This window comes from Biomphalaria glabrata, chromosome 4, assembly GCF_947242115.1.
Source record: "Biomphalaria glabrata chromosome 4, xgBioGlab47.1, whole genome shotgun sequence".
Taxonomy (NCBI): Eukaryota; Metazoa; Mollusca; class Gastropoda; family Planorbidae; genus Biomphalaria; species Biomphalaria glabrata.
The window spans coordinates 28,795,611-28,810,232 of NC_074714.1; the positions used below are offsets into that span (position 1 = coordinate 28,795,611).

The following is a 14,622-nucleotide window of genomic DNA, read 5'->3' on the forward strand; positions in this document are numbered from 1 at the left end:
AACTTTTCTGTGACTTGGCAGAGTTCAAGTCTCTTATTGACATGCATGACTCGATTAACACATGTACCGGTATATGTGCAGGACACAATGTTCTTTTATTTTGAAGGAACATCTGTAATCTATAAGTTAAGAATATAAGAGAAACACCTGATATTACAGCTATTGATGTTAATTTAGAACATTTCATGCTTAGTTTCTCTCAGCCTTTTTAGTGAAGTAGAAATATAGAGCGATTTCATTTTTTCTAGTCTGCTAATAAGGTAGTAAACATCTTATTATATGTGTTGAAGACATCTACATAAAATAATGACTTTTTTTTTTACTTGTTTGTAAATTAAAAAAAAAAAATCATCTAAACTAATAGTTTAGTTTCATTTAATCAAAATTTCTTAAAGCCATGTTTTTGATTTGTTTAGGTTGCTTATCATGGTTGTTAAAAATGTCTAAACATATGGATTCCAATAATTTACAAGTACTGCTGATAAGTGCTAATTATCTATAATTTTTGGATCGAATAAAAATAAGCCCTCTTTTCAGTCTACTAGATACCACTAGCGGATCCAGAACTTTGGAGTGTGGAGGGGGGGGGGGTGGCGTTTTTTTCCAAACCCTAACCCTATGCATAAATGTGAGTACAGCATATATATATATATATATATATATATATATATATATATATATATATATTTATATATATATATATATATATATATACACATATATATGCGAATTTAAAAAAGCAGTGTTTCTCAACCTTCGGCGAAAAAAACCCAGTCATGTTGAGGTCTTTCTCTTACAAGCTTGGGGTCTGGGGGAGCGCTGTAAGCTTCCCCAAATGGGGTTCGCCAAAAGCGTTTTTTTTTATTTTTCACTATAGAATTGCATTCTCCTAACATCTACAGCTCATTATTCATCAGTGGGTTTTGGGCAAAGCCCCGATGCCAAAAGCATTTTCTTGCATTCTTTACTGCAGTAACACATTCTCCTGACACTATTCATCAGTGAGGTTCAGGGCAAAGTCCCAACGCCTAAAGCATTTTCTTGCATTCTTCACTGAAAAAATGCATTCTCCTGACCTAAAGCTCATTATTCATTCTATTAAAAAAGACCTTTGAATAATGTTGAAAAGTATTCTAATAAGAATTTATATGCCCTTAATACATTGCAAATAAAACCAATTGGTTCCTTGAAAAGATAAGATACCCCACATATTTAGATTAAGGCTTTGAGGATCGCCACCGAAAAAAAAATTATTCGATAAATAATATTCAATAAAATTCAAGCATAGATTGTGAGTTATAGTCTCAAATTTATTTAACTAGAAAAATATCAGATTGAGTAAAGGTTGGAAAAAGGCGACATGGAAAAGATTATCTGGGTTTAGAACTCATCTCAATCGTGACTCTTGTACTGAAAAGTTTCGTTTGAATTCTAACTTTTCCAAAGCAAAGTCTTTATAAATTATTATGATAAATTCATTTGAAATTATATAAATTCTGTCTGAAAAGGGGAGGGGCAGTACAGTAAAAACGATTAATCCTCGCTCCCTTTTATAATCCCTGCTAATGATTGCATATGACATTTAAGAATAGGGGTAGGGCGACTCGATATAAGAATTTAATTTATAGCATATATAAATTATATTAGTATCAGATTTTTCTTATTTTGTAATTTCTTAACTATAATACAATGGGGGAAAGGCTATTGCATGTATCGCCCCTCCCAACTGGTACAACCCTTTTTAGCGGCCCCCGTAAGGGAAAAAAAGCCGCTATTAGGTTTGTGCTAAATGTCAGTCTGTCTGTCTGTCTGTCTGTCACACTCAGATCTCAAAAACTAGAAGAGATATGAAAAATATTATTTCATCATTAAATGCGGCTTGAAAAGTTTAGGTGCAACGGCTACTTTTGGTTTTCTAAAAGCAAACCGTTTAATTTATAAAATTAATTATGCAAGCGATTTTTTCATAAAAATACACCAATTCTAAAACAATTAGGTAAGTGTAAGGGAGGCAATGTTACAATATGCTAACAAAGATGGACAATTCTTGTCTATTTTCAGTATCACTAAGTCAAATATATTTATAAAATGTACAGGAAATGTTTACAACAAATATAAATAATAGTTAAATGTGTTTTTTCTGGTCAACTAGCTGCTAAAATTAAAAGAAAACATTTCTGTTTGTTTATTAAGGCTAATAATGCACTTTGTATGTAAATATCACGCACATTTTTTAAAATGGACTTTTTATGCAGCGACTTTCGTGCAGTAGCGTAACGTCACAACATGTCGAGGTGCTAAACCAATTCCTTAAACTTTAAAAAAAAAAACATTTTATTTATTTTTTGTTTAGTGCTCCCATCCGAATAAAAGAAGATTATTTTTGTGTGTTTTGTCTGTTGGTCGGTCTGTTCGTCACGATTAGATTAACATTAGAGGCTATTGTAAATCTGATTTAACCTTTAATTTTTCATTCAGAAATATTGCAATAGTTTTAAGTATCTATAATAGATTGTTCCGGATGTTTTGTGAAAAACAAATCAATGCCAATGAATATTTGTTTGCTCTTCTAACTTATATTAGATTTTATTTCCATGCTTAAACGTTGCAAGAAACACACGATCTTTAATATATTGTTCCGGTTTTTTAATCTAAATAGCATATAAATGCTAAATAAAAATATCTATACTGATTTATATTTCATTAACTATAAAGTTGTTCCGGATATTGTTTTATAAAAAATAAATTATGTCAAATGATTGTTTGAAATCGCATAATTGACTAATATTACACATATTCTTTGACACTACGTCACTATAGTTGATTTATCAATATCAATTGTTCCGAATTTTTAATTTAAAACAACTTTTTAAAAAAAATATCGACAATAGGTTATTCAGGGTTTTAAAATAAGAAAGTAATTTACTAGAAACGATTATTGAAAATCAATTTTTAGACTTATTTTACACTTAATTTTCTTGCCGAAGCATAATAAAAGTTGTTTAATCGGTAAATAATGTTCGGGATTTTATTTCGAAAAAGAAATCGACTTAATTTTCTTACAAATCTTCACCAAAAATGATCCGAATTTTATATGAAAAATTTAATAACGCTAATAAATTTTTGAAATCCCTCTTCTAATAAATAAAACAAATAATTTTCTCATTTAAGAAAATTGGTTGTTCCGGATTTTTTATGAAAAATAGTTTAACTCTATTTATGTAAAATCGCAAAGTATGGTTTGAAAAAAATCTCCATAAGGCTATGGTACATCTAATTTTCATAACAGACCATCCCACAAATTTAATTAACGGAATTTGATTAATCTGGAATTCTTATTTTCTCTCACTATAAATATATAAACATCCGGAACAATCTATTATAGAAACTTAAAACTAATGCGATGTTTCGGAAGGGAAATTAATTTTAATCAGATTTTCAATAGCTTTTAGTCTTTTTTTTCCTCGCTATTAACATAACGGACAGACAGACTGAGAGATAAAACAAAAAAAGTGCCTTTAATCCTTTTATATATATATATATATATATTAAGTCTAACTAGCCCATCAAATGAAAAGCTAAAAGAACAAACTCGGTGCACCAATGTCTATGATCCCTCGAGGAGAAGCTGCTCGTAAAGATGACATTTTTTAGTCTAACTAGGACGTGTGACGTAATGGAATTTTTTTCCTTTGACGTTATATGGAGTTAATTTTTTAAATGAAATGCTAAAAGATCTCACTCGGTGCACCAATGTCTATGAACACTCGGCAAGCTGCTAGTATAGATGATATTTTTTAGTCTATCTAGGACGTGTGACATAATGGAGTTTTTTTCCTTTGACGTCATATGGAGTTAATTCTTTAAATGAAATGCTAAAAGAAATCACTCTGTGCACCAATGTCTATGACCCCTCAACAAGCTGCTCGTATAGATGATATTTTTTAGTCTAACTAGGCCGTGTGACGTAGTGGATTTTTTTCCTTTGACGTCATATGGAATAAATTCTTTAAATGCTAAAACAACTCGGTATAGTAATGTTTATTAAACCTCGTAATGTTACTCGCATTTTAAAAAGACATAATAGCTAGATTTAGATCTAATCTAGATTTTTTTGCACTAGATCTAGATTTTTTTTTACACTAGAGCTAGATTTCTAACACTAGATCTAGGTCTAGATTTTTTTTTCTTACACTACAGCTAGATTTTTAAAACTAGATTTAGATTTAAGTTCTAATTAAAATCATTATAGAATCTAGATTTAGAATTTCTTGGTCTAGTTTAGAATGTTTGTTGTTTTTACATGTTTCGGATGTTCCTTCAGAGTTGTAGTCCAAACCTCCTGTAGGACGACGGGGGATGGGAGCGGGCAGGGTTTGAACCTGGGACCATCGTTGAATCCAAACGACAGCCCAGCTTGCAAACCGCACTACCAGACAGCCATGATTTAGGCTAGATCAAGATCTATAATTTTAATTTCTAGGACTGAAGTGTAGATTTTTATTTTTAAAGTCTAGATTGTCAATATGTCAATATTGCAATGTTATAAAATACTAAAACTAATCTACTATTTTAATATAGTAGATATAGATATTGAGAGTGCTAAATTAGTAGTTTAATTTAGGTAGATTTACATCCTCATTGTAGTTTCATTTAGGCCTAAATGAAAATGCTCAATACCAAAAGATTATCTAAAATCGCTCTTCTGACATATTGTACATATCCGGTAGTTGTCAGTCCGTAATGTGTAGGTATATTATCAATAGTAGACTATTAGTTTGTAACCAGTTTGTCATTAGATTAAGAGCAATGCCTGGTCGTGCAGTTAGGGCGCAGGACTGATTATCTCTACAGTCTTGGTTTCATGCCCTGCTCGATGCCATTCTCAGTCAATCAGCGAATATGCGGATCCGACAGAGATCCGTCTCCCACGGGGGCCGCCTCTGAGTTTGTGTTGCAACACAAACTCTCTTTGTAATCTTGTTCATTTTATATTTACTAATCATAAAATTTGAGATTAGAGTGTGGTGCGACATAATATACAATGTGTTCACATATCAATACGTAGTTTATATTACATAGATATTCAACGAATTTTGTTCACAAACTATGATTTCTCCATAAAAATAGGACCGCCCCCCCCCCCACTCAGAGGGTTAGAGTGGGGAGGGCAGCACATGCAATCGCCCTCCCCCCTTACCCCACCGAATCGGCCAAAATACCAGAAGGGGGGCAACATAATATAAAAATTATATATTAATTCAACTAATTTTGTCACAAAGTATGATTTCTTCATAAAATAGGACCGCCCTCCCCCCCATCCCCCAGAATTGATGCCATCGCCCCCTCCCGACCCCAGCAAATCGACCATCGTACTAGAGGGGGGGTCGAAATAATCTAAAAATATGTTGAAATATAAATAATTAGTATATATTATGAACATAAGTAATAAATTCATATACAAATTGTGTGAATTCTATACTAATATTCGGTCGGCCGAATGGGGGGGGGGGGCGATTGCCCCTACCGCCTGGGTCCACCAATGCTAGATAATCTACATTAATAAACTGAAGCCTGAAAAATTATTTTGAATTATGTTGGTAATATGTTGTGTTTTTTTTTCTTTGAGAAAAATAGCTGGAATGTCATCTGGTTCAGAAGCTTCCCAAGTATGCATAACACATAAACAAAAAACATGCAAGCGCAAATTTCCTGGTCCAGCAGGCGTTTTACCACCTTCTGTAAGTGTCACTTGTTACAAAGCTTTTATCAACTCACTCTAATAAAAGCTTGTACACCTTATTTCTTCCAAATCAAATCTCAGATCAAGCTGAAATTTGACACAATTATTTCTTTTACCTGACAAAACAGCAATAAAAAAAAATTACCAAACGGTTAATTAACTATTGGTAATTAATTATTTTGTTTCTATCAAACAAAGGAAAAAAATGTTGAATTAGTCCCCTTTATACTTTGTTGAGAGAAATAGTCACAGCTTTTAAGTTTGAAACTAACAATAGATAACTATGAAAATTTTATTTTCATAAGCACTTTGCTGGCACAATGGTTGGCGTGTTGACTTGGGGAGGATTGAGCTGTCAAGTTTGAACTCAAGTCATTCAATTTTTAAATTGTTTAAATTATAAATGCATTTGAAAAGCAATCATGTTAATATTCACTCATATGCCCCCTTCTTTCTCCCTCCATCCCTTACCAAACTTGTCCAGACAAGTGATAGGATCATAGCATATTGAAAAAGCTAAAAGCTTGAAATTGTGCTAAACAAAAACAATTGGTAAAAACTATGATAAAATAAGACAAAAATAATAGATGTCTGACTGAGGAAAAAGATGTGATAAGAAGATTTACTAAAAGTCCCTGCAGCTTCCAACATTGAGGAATATCCTATCTTTACTTGAAAATAGCATCAGCTGTGAAAGCATTGAAAAAGGACAAATCTGCTGGAGTGGACAATATTCCTGGTGAACTTCTAAAGTCTGGAGGAAAAAACATGATTAACACCTAAAGTCTGGAGGAAAAAACATGATTAACACCAAGCCCTTCATTCATGGAACAGTACCAATAAAAATAATAAGAGGCAGACAGATAAAGGATGGGAAGATAACATAATAGAATAGATAGGCCTGTCATTGAATAAATTCTATCCAAGGCAAAAGACAGGAATGGAGAAGATGGTCAACAGATCTTGTGTGATGCCCCAACAGTTCAACAGACTTAAGGATAGGTGCAGGTGAATTTTTAAAGAATAATCATTTAAAAAATTAAATTTGGCTTAATAATTATATTGCAAACACACGTCAATGGGAATTCCAGTATGTATTGAGTTGAAGGATGTAAAAAATTTTCCTTTTCTATTTATCATTTATTAAGAATAAACTGACATCTGGACACATTTCCTGAACACCCTAGTTACAGGCTAGAGCTAATCAAGCAAACTTATAAGATATGACCTCTAACAGTGTTGGCATGCTGTCTTAACAAAGTGCATTAATCTCTTCTGTTTTAATGTGATCGCATATCTATATATAAACAATGTGATGGACTAAACAAATAAAAACGGGAAAGGGGGGGGGGGTTTCAAATTTAAAGAAAGCACTAAATTATACTTTTGCCTATCAGGCCTACTATCCTGAAATGATATCCGCCAGGAGCCGGAGCTCAGCTATGGTGCAAACCTAATCAATATATATATATACCGGTATATATATATATAGAGAGAGTAGCTGTACACACTAACTATGCCCATTTGTTCCCAGGCTTAAAATTGTTTTTATGGCCGGAACATCCCTTCCTTATCTTTTTTTTTTTAAATTTAAATAAACAGGCCACATCTTGATGAACTCTCCTAACACACTTTTTAGCCTATAAATTAGTGTATTAGTTACAATTTTTTGACCTAGAGAGCTCAGAGGGTAAGGGTAAACAATGTTATATCTAATGAACGCATAGTTAACACAGGGGCGCCCCAGGGTCTGTGACATCGCCATTGTGGTTCATTTTGTACACCAATGATTTTCAATCCGATAGTTCTTGTTGCTCCTTCACAAAATTCGCTGATGATGCGGCTCTTCTTGCCCTGCTCTCAGAGAGCTCAGACGTAAATGAGTATTTCAAAGAAATAGAACACATTGAAAAATACTGTAAAGATAATTTTTTTATTATTAAATGTAAAAAAAAAAACAAAGAAATGATAATCGATTTTCGTAGGGACAAGAAGGAAAATGATATTGTTTCTGTAGCTGGAGAGACTATTGAAATTGTGCAAACCTTTAAATACCTTAGTACTATCCTAGACAATAAACTAAATTTTACTGCAAATACTGATTATATCAGCAAAAAAGGGCAGCAAAGATTACGATTACTAAGAAAACTGTCCTCGTTTAATGTTAGTGAAAAGGCCTTGGCTATGTTTTATCACGCTCACATCTGCAATATTTTAAGTTTCAATATCACTGCCTGGTATGGCAATCAGCATTAAAAATAAAAATAAACTTTATAGAATCCTAAATGCTGCTGGCAAAATCATTGGCAAAAAACAAACCCCATTTGGGCAGTTGTTTGAGACAAACATCTATAAAAAAGCTAACAAGATCCTCGAAATAAAGAATCACCCTTTGTGTCAGGATTTTGTGATTTTACCATCACAAAAGAAATACAAGACACCGATAGCAAAGACAGACACAAACACTCTTTTGTTCCCCTGGCAATCAATTCATTAAATAAGAACAATCTGGTATAAACTTTGTCACATGTAAATTATGAGTGAGTCTGGTGTGAATGTACACTTTGGTTTCTTATAGTTATAATGTTTTTTGTTTGGTGTAATGCACAAATTGTAAGACAAATTTCCTTACGGATAATAAAGATGATGATGATGATGATTATTATTATTATAATGTTTTTTGTTTGGTGTAATGCACAAATTGTAAGACAAATTTCCTTACGGATAATAAAGATGATGATGATGATGATTATTATTATTATAATGTTTTTCGTTTGGTGTAATGCACAAATTGTAAGACAAATTTCCTTACGGATAATAAAGATGATGATGATGATGGTGGTGATTATTATTATTATGTTAGAAATGAACGAGTAGTCATTCTCTGGCGCTGCCAGGGTCGAGTTTCGCTAAAGAGAAACAAAATTCATCGTAGTCCCTTTAACAGTTTCCACTGAGGAATTTTCTGGTGATGTGGCAGGTCTGCAGCAGTACCGCCCTCTGACAGGCAACGAAGATTTTCCTAGGAATGTTAAGGGCCTTGAAGGTGTCTGTGAGGTCAGTTGTTATTATCCCCTCGGTTGATATAACAATGGGGTATATTGTTATTTTGGACAATTTCCATAGACGCTTAATCTCCAAGCCTAGGTTCCCATATTTTCTTTGTTTTTCTATCTCAGTTTTTCTTAAATTATGAGACAGTGGTACGGCGATATCGATAATGGTAGCGGTTTTTTCTTTTTTATCGATGAACAGCAGATCCGGGCGATTGAAATCTACCGTTTTGTCGGTCAGAATAGGCCTATCCCAGTACAGCAGATGATCAGTAGACTCGAGAACCTCTTGCGGAGAGTATTTATAATAAGGGGGAGTGTCCTTATCGATCAATTTGTACGTCAAAGCCAGGTGTTGGTGTAATAATAATAATAATAATTAATAATAATAATAATAATTAATAATAATAATAATTAATAATAATAATAATTAATAATAATAAATAATAATAATTATTAATAATAATAATTATTAATAATAATAATTAATAATAATAATAATTAATAATAATAATAATAATGAAATTTAATGGTCTCTTTTTATAAAGCTTGTATCAACTCACTCTGTCTGTCTGTCAGGTGAAAAGTACACATTATTTCTCCCACACCCAATCTCAGATCAAGCTTAAATTTTGCACAAATATTTCTTTTACATGCCTATACAAGAATCAATAAAAAAACAACAATTAGTTGATTAACTATAGTTTATTAATTATTTTGTATTGTATCTGGAACAAGGAAAGAAATTTTCCTTGACTGATGTAGTAGTATAAGTTTAATTAGTCCCCTTAATGGTTTGTAGAAAAAAAATTTAAATAACTATCAATTACTATATTACCTATTTTCTTAAGCAATCCCCTGGCAAGGATTGGCTTGAGGATGCTGATGAGGCCTTAGCTCTCAAGTTCAAATTCAGGTCGCTCACTTTAAAAAAAAATAAATACATTTAAAAAGCGATGACCCAGATACCCCCTTCTTCCCCCCCCCTTTTCCCTTTTCAACTGGTCCTGACAAGTGATAGGATCATAGCATATTGAGAAAGCTAAAAGCATGAAATTATGCTTAACAAAAAATAATTGGTAAAAATATTTGTTATTGTTAATCTAGATCTATTACAAATTAATTACATGACTGATCCAGACTAATTGATACAATTACACTTAGTAAAAGCTTTTTTTTTTTAAAAGGTATTTTTTTATATATTTTGCATTGTTGTTTATTTTCTCACCCCGAGCATTGTAATTTTTCCTACATAGACCTTTGACTTTATCTAGAGAGGTTCACTTTTTAGAGCCCTCCATATGCACATATGCTTTTAGCCCATGACTTCAAGTATCACTGTTATTTATCTGCTTTCCCCCCCCCCCTCAACCAAAACAAAAACATTAGTCCTACATACAATCTCTGACTTTTCTTCAGCTTCTCATCACCAATGTTGTTTTTTGACCATTACCCCCTCTCATAAACACAAACAACTGCTTTATTGTTCTTGGCTTTTTTTTTTATTGCCTAACAACTCTTAATTTTTGTAGCCTCATCCAATTGATCGACCCATCAACACACACTTTTCAGCTTTTGAATCTATGAATAGTTTTAACTTTTATTTTTAAAAAAATACTTTGATCTATCTTTCTACTGTTATTAGGATTGGTGTTACAGCCTCATTTGACATTGAGTGTTATTTGTTCACCTTGGGTCAAGAAGGCGAAAGCACCAGAAAACCTCTGAGTAGAAAGAGGAAGTGAGAATTTTTAAACTCAATTTAAGCAGTCTTTCTTCGGTACTTGGAGCAGTACACATGCATTAGAGTTCCCATTGTTACCCGCTGTGATGCGGACATGATGTATTATTATAGTTGTACTTAGTTTGAGATATACTTATTCTAAAGGATTTATCTTATCTTATCTTATATAATACAGACGTTACTTCAAAAAAGAAGATGATTTAGTCATGCATATTAACCAATGACTTAAATTCTGCCAAGTCACTGGTTTTCCTGGCTAGCTCAGGCAACCCATTCCATGCTCTAATAGCACTAGGGAAGAAGGAGTATTTGTACAAATTTGTCCTAGCATATGGGACGAGGAATGTGCCTTTATCTTTGTGTCTTTCAGAGTATTTTATTAAATTTTGTTTTTGTATTTGAAGATTATGGTTCAGTGTTTTATGTATGATTGCTACTTTACTTTTGAGCCTTCTGTCCTGAAGGCTTTCTAAATTTAGTGATTTTACTAAAGGTGTTACTCTATTCAAATGTGAATATTCCTTTGTTATGAATCGCACTGCTCTATTTTGTGTCTGTTCTAGTTTCTTAATGTTTTCTTGAGTTGAGGGGTCCCAAACGGAGGATGCATATTCTATTATTGGCCTAACCAAGGTTAAATAACATTTTAGTTTTATGTTCTTATTTGATTTATAGACATTTCTTTTAATAAATCCTAATGCTTTGTTTGATTTTTTTGTAGTTTCATCAATATGTGGATTCCATGACATATCATTTTGTTATCAACTGTGATGCTGATGTAGCTACACCTAGTTATACATTAGATTGTGTTGTGCATCTTGGAAGTAATTATTTATCTAACCAGTGATTTGTAACTCAATGCTTGAAGTAGATGCAGTATTTTATCCTGTGTTATTTTTATTAAATAAAAGTAATTTTGTCTGCTGAAATTGAACTCAAGTCTGTGCATAATAGTTATGTTTGTCACATACTAAATGTTTAGCGCAGCGATGCCCAAACTACAGCCCGCGGGCCAGATCCGGCCTGCGACATGCTTCTATCCGGCCCGCCAAAGCATTGGAATTAAATGTAAAAAAATATATAAATAAATAAATCAAGCATTTAAAAAAAAATTAGAATTGAAAAAATATTCTCTTTAAGTTAGGATTCTCACTCATTCTTTGATGAATTCCATCTTTATGTTTGGTATTCTAATAATCATAGTAAATATTTTTTTTATTGTAGAACACAAGTGTTGTTTTGTTTTTTTCAATGACGATAAAACTAGACATCTATTTTTAATTCTTGGAAATTTCCACTACTGTCTTGAGCTAGCGGTGTTCTTGACACCTTGTGTGTGCAACACAGAGCATATTGATGCATCGTTTCGTGTTCTTTTGATGTCAAAGCTATTGGTACCGTATTTTTTAACGCTTGTGATTGCCAAGTTACGACTAGAGATTGGGGGATTGACCAGAATATTTAACAAAAGAAAACAAGAAAATGAGTCTGCGATAAGGGCCATCTACAGAGTTGCTCACATCTTAAGTAGAGCAATGAAGACTTTTTCCCAAGGCTAATGTGTTAAAAGTGCTTGCTAGCAGTGATGGAAGAAATATGTCCTGAAAAGAAGAATACAGTAGAAGCTGTCAGCCTTTCTCGCATGACAATTACAAGGCGAGTGGAAGATATGGGAGTAAATCTTCAGTCACAATTAAAAGACAGAGCAGCAGAATTAAAAATGTTTTCATTGCTTCTGACGAGTTTACTGACATAACTGATACCTCGCAACTGTTGGTATTTATTCGAGGTACAAACAGCAATTTTGATATAACAGAAGAGTTAGCAGCTATGAGGAGCATGCATGGGACTACAACTGGAGAAGACCTGTTTAAAGAAGTGTCAGCCATCATAGAGGACCTTGCTCTTTCTTGGAATAAATTAGTTGGAGTGACTACTGATGGCGCTAGAATAATGGTTGGATGTCACAGCGGAATGACAGCAAGAGTTATTTAAAAAGTTGTTGAGTCAAATGGAACTGAACCCCTGCAGCTTCACTGCATCATTCACCAACAAAATCTCAGTCGAAAGGTTTTGAATCTGGACCATGTGATGATGATTGTGCTCAACACTGTAAATTTCATTAAATCACAGACGTTGAATCACAGAACTTTCAAAGATTTTCTGACAGAAATAGAGTCTGAATATGAAGAGGTTCTATTTCACAGTGAAGTGCGCTGGTTAAGCAGAGGAAAGGTGTTAAAACGTTTTTTTGATTTGAGAAATATTTATGACCGATAAATTAAAACAAGTGCCACATTTTAACTACCCCTCATGGTTGTGGGTTTTGGCTATTTTATGTGACATCACATCACATCTAAATGAACTCAACACCAAACTACAAGGGAAAGACAAATTGATTTTGCATGTGTATGCAGACATATATGCTTTCCAAACAAAATTGCAACTCTTCATTCAACAGGAGGAAAGGGTGTATCTTGTCCACTTTCCAACCTGTACCACTCTACAAAATGATAAGCAGCTAAATATGTCTTTCCCTAAAGAAAGAATGATCCAACTTCTGAGGCTCTTGATGAATAATTTTAGAGAAAGATTTGTGGATTTTCAGAATTTATAAAAGGAAATCCGTCTTTTTGAAAATCCGTTTGCTGCCGATGTGTCAAGTGCTCCGACAGATCAGCAACTGGAACTGATTGACTTACAAAGCCAGACATCCCTGCTTGACAAATTTCAAGTGATGCAGACCATTGACTTCTACTCCATGTTACCTGCAGAAGCGTTTCCAAATCTTCGAAAACAAGCACTAAGGATGATCACAATGTTTTCAAGCACTTATTTGTGTGAACAAACTTTTTCAGTAATGAAACGGGCGAAAACCAAGTTACGTAATCGCCTCATGGCTGAACATCTAGATTCAGTGCTCTGAGTTGGTGTTTCATCTATGCAGAAGATGGTTTTGGATAAACTTCATGCATCACATTAATTTATGTAAGTAGTTCCACAAATAAAACTATTAAAAATAGCTTATTGTATTTTTTTTTCTTTTTGGTGTTATGGCCTGCGACACGAATGCCGAAAATTAAAATGGCCTGCAGAGCAAATATGGTTGGGCATCACTGGTTTAGCGCAACTCAATAGTCACAGCTCAAAGACTGTAGCTAAGACACAACACACAGACATTCAGACCATTTTACATTTTGGTGACCAGTATTTTATATTTTGATGGCCAGTAAGTAAACAAAAATCCAGATATTTATAGATATTTTAATTTTGTTACTACATATTTTTCAGAAATAAAAAATTCGCATACCTTTATGGGATCTGAAAGAACTGAATAATACAATATCAATTTGCTCATCTTTCATGAAATTTTGAAGTGACCAATTGTATTTAGTTACATGATTTTTCAATGTTTATGGATTAAATGTATAATTAAATTGCATCTTTCAGCAAATTTTTTTAACAGAAATTTTTGTTTACATTTCCTTTTTTCCATAATCCTTTAATACTTAATTGAAAAAAAAATGTAATTATAAACTTTTGTTGTCAATTCATTTACATTAAAATACATTAAAATATATTAGATAATATAATTAAATGTAAAAGTTATTTTAGTTTTAGTAATTCTACACCTTGCACATTTTTGTTTATCCAAGAAAAGTCTTTTTTTTTGTATGAACTTGAGTTGAGAATTTGTTCTATTCTTAATTTATTGAAAGTATAATATTTTTAAAAACATTTCAATAGCAATATTTATAGATACCTGTTAAAGTGTCATTTAAAAAAAAAAAAAGGAAAATAGTTGTCAAAGGAAACAATCCAAAAGTGTTCTTTTCAAATAAAAAAGACCTATTTCCAACATATTTATTTTAAAATTTGTGTCAATGGGACAGACATTTAAGAAATGACATACTGTTTGTAATCTTTAATTTTTAATATCTATAGTTTAATTTATATCACAATGTATTTTCATACAAGTTATCAAATAAACTATTACCAATATTTTATTGATATATTTTTTTAAAGTCATTGCTCTTGCTTCTCCAGCAACAAAAACAGGTACCAGACCTTGCATATAAAAA

General features: G+C 32.6%; 1 protein-coding gene across 14 annotated transcripts in view; it reads left to right on the forward strand.

Moving 5' to 3' along the window:
- Positions 1-14,622, forward strand: part of LOC106053748 (homologous recombination OB-fold protein-like) — a 67,571-nt gene that overhangs the window by 20,115 nt on the left and 32,834 nt on the right. For 8 of the 14 annotated variants that reach the window (XM_056025852.1, XM_056025860.1, XM_056025853.1 and 5 more), the window contains exon 2: positions 5,638-5,741. The exons of 1 other annotated variant lie outside the window; for it this stretch is intronic. In XM_056025852.1, coding sequence (XP_055881827.1) covers positions 5,638-5,741 — 104 coding nt within the window. Of the gene's footprint in view, positions 1-5,629; positions 5,742-14,622 lie in introns of all 14 variants that reach the window. 5 more of the 14 variants (XM_056025857.1, XM_056025858.1, XM_056025856.1 and 2 more) reach the window with 1 other exon arrangement.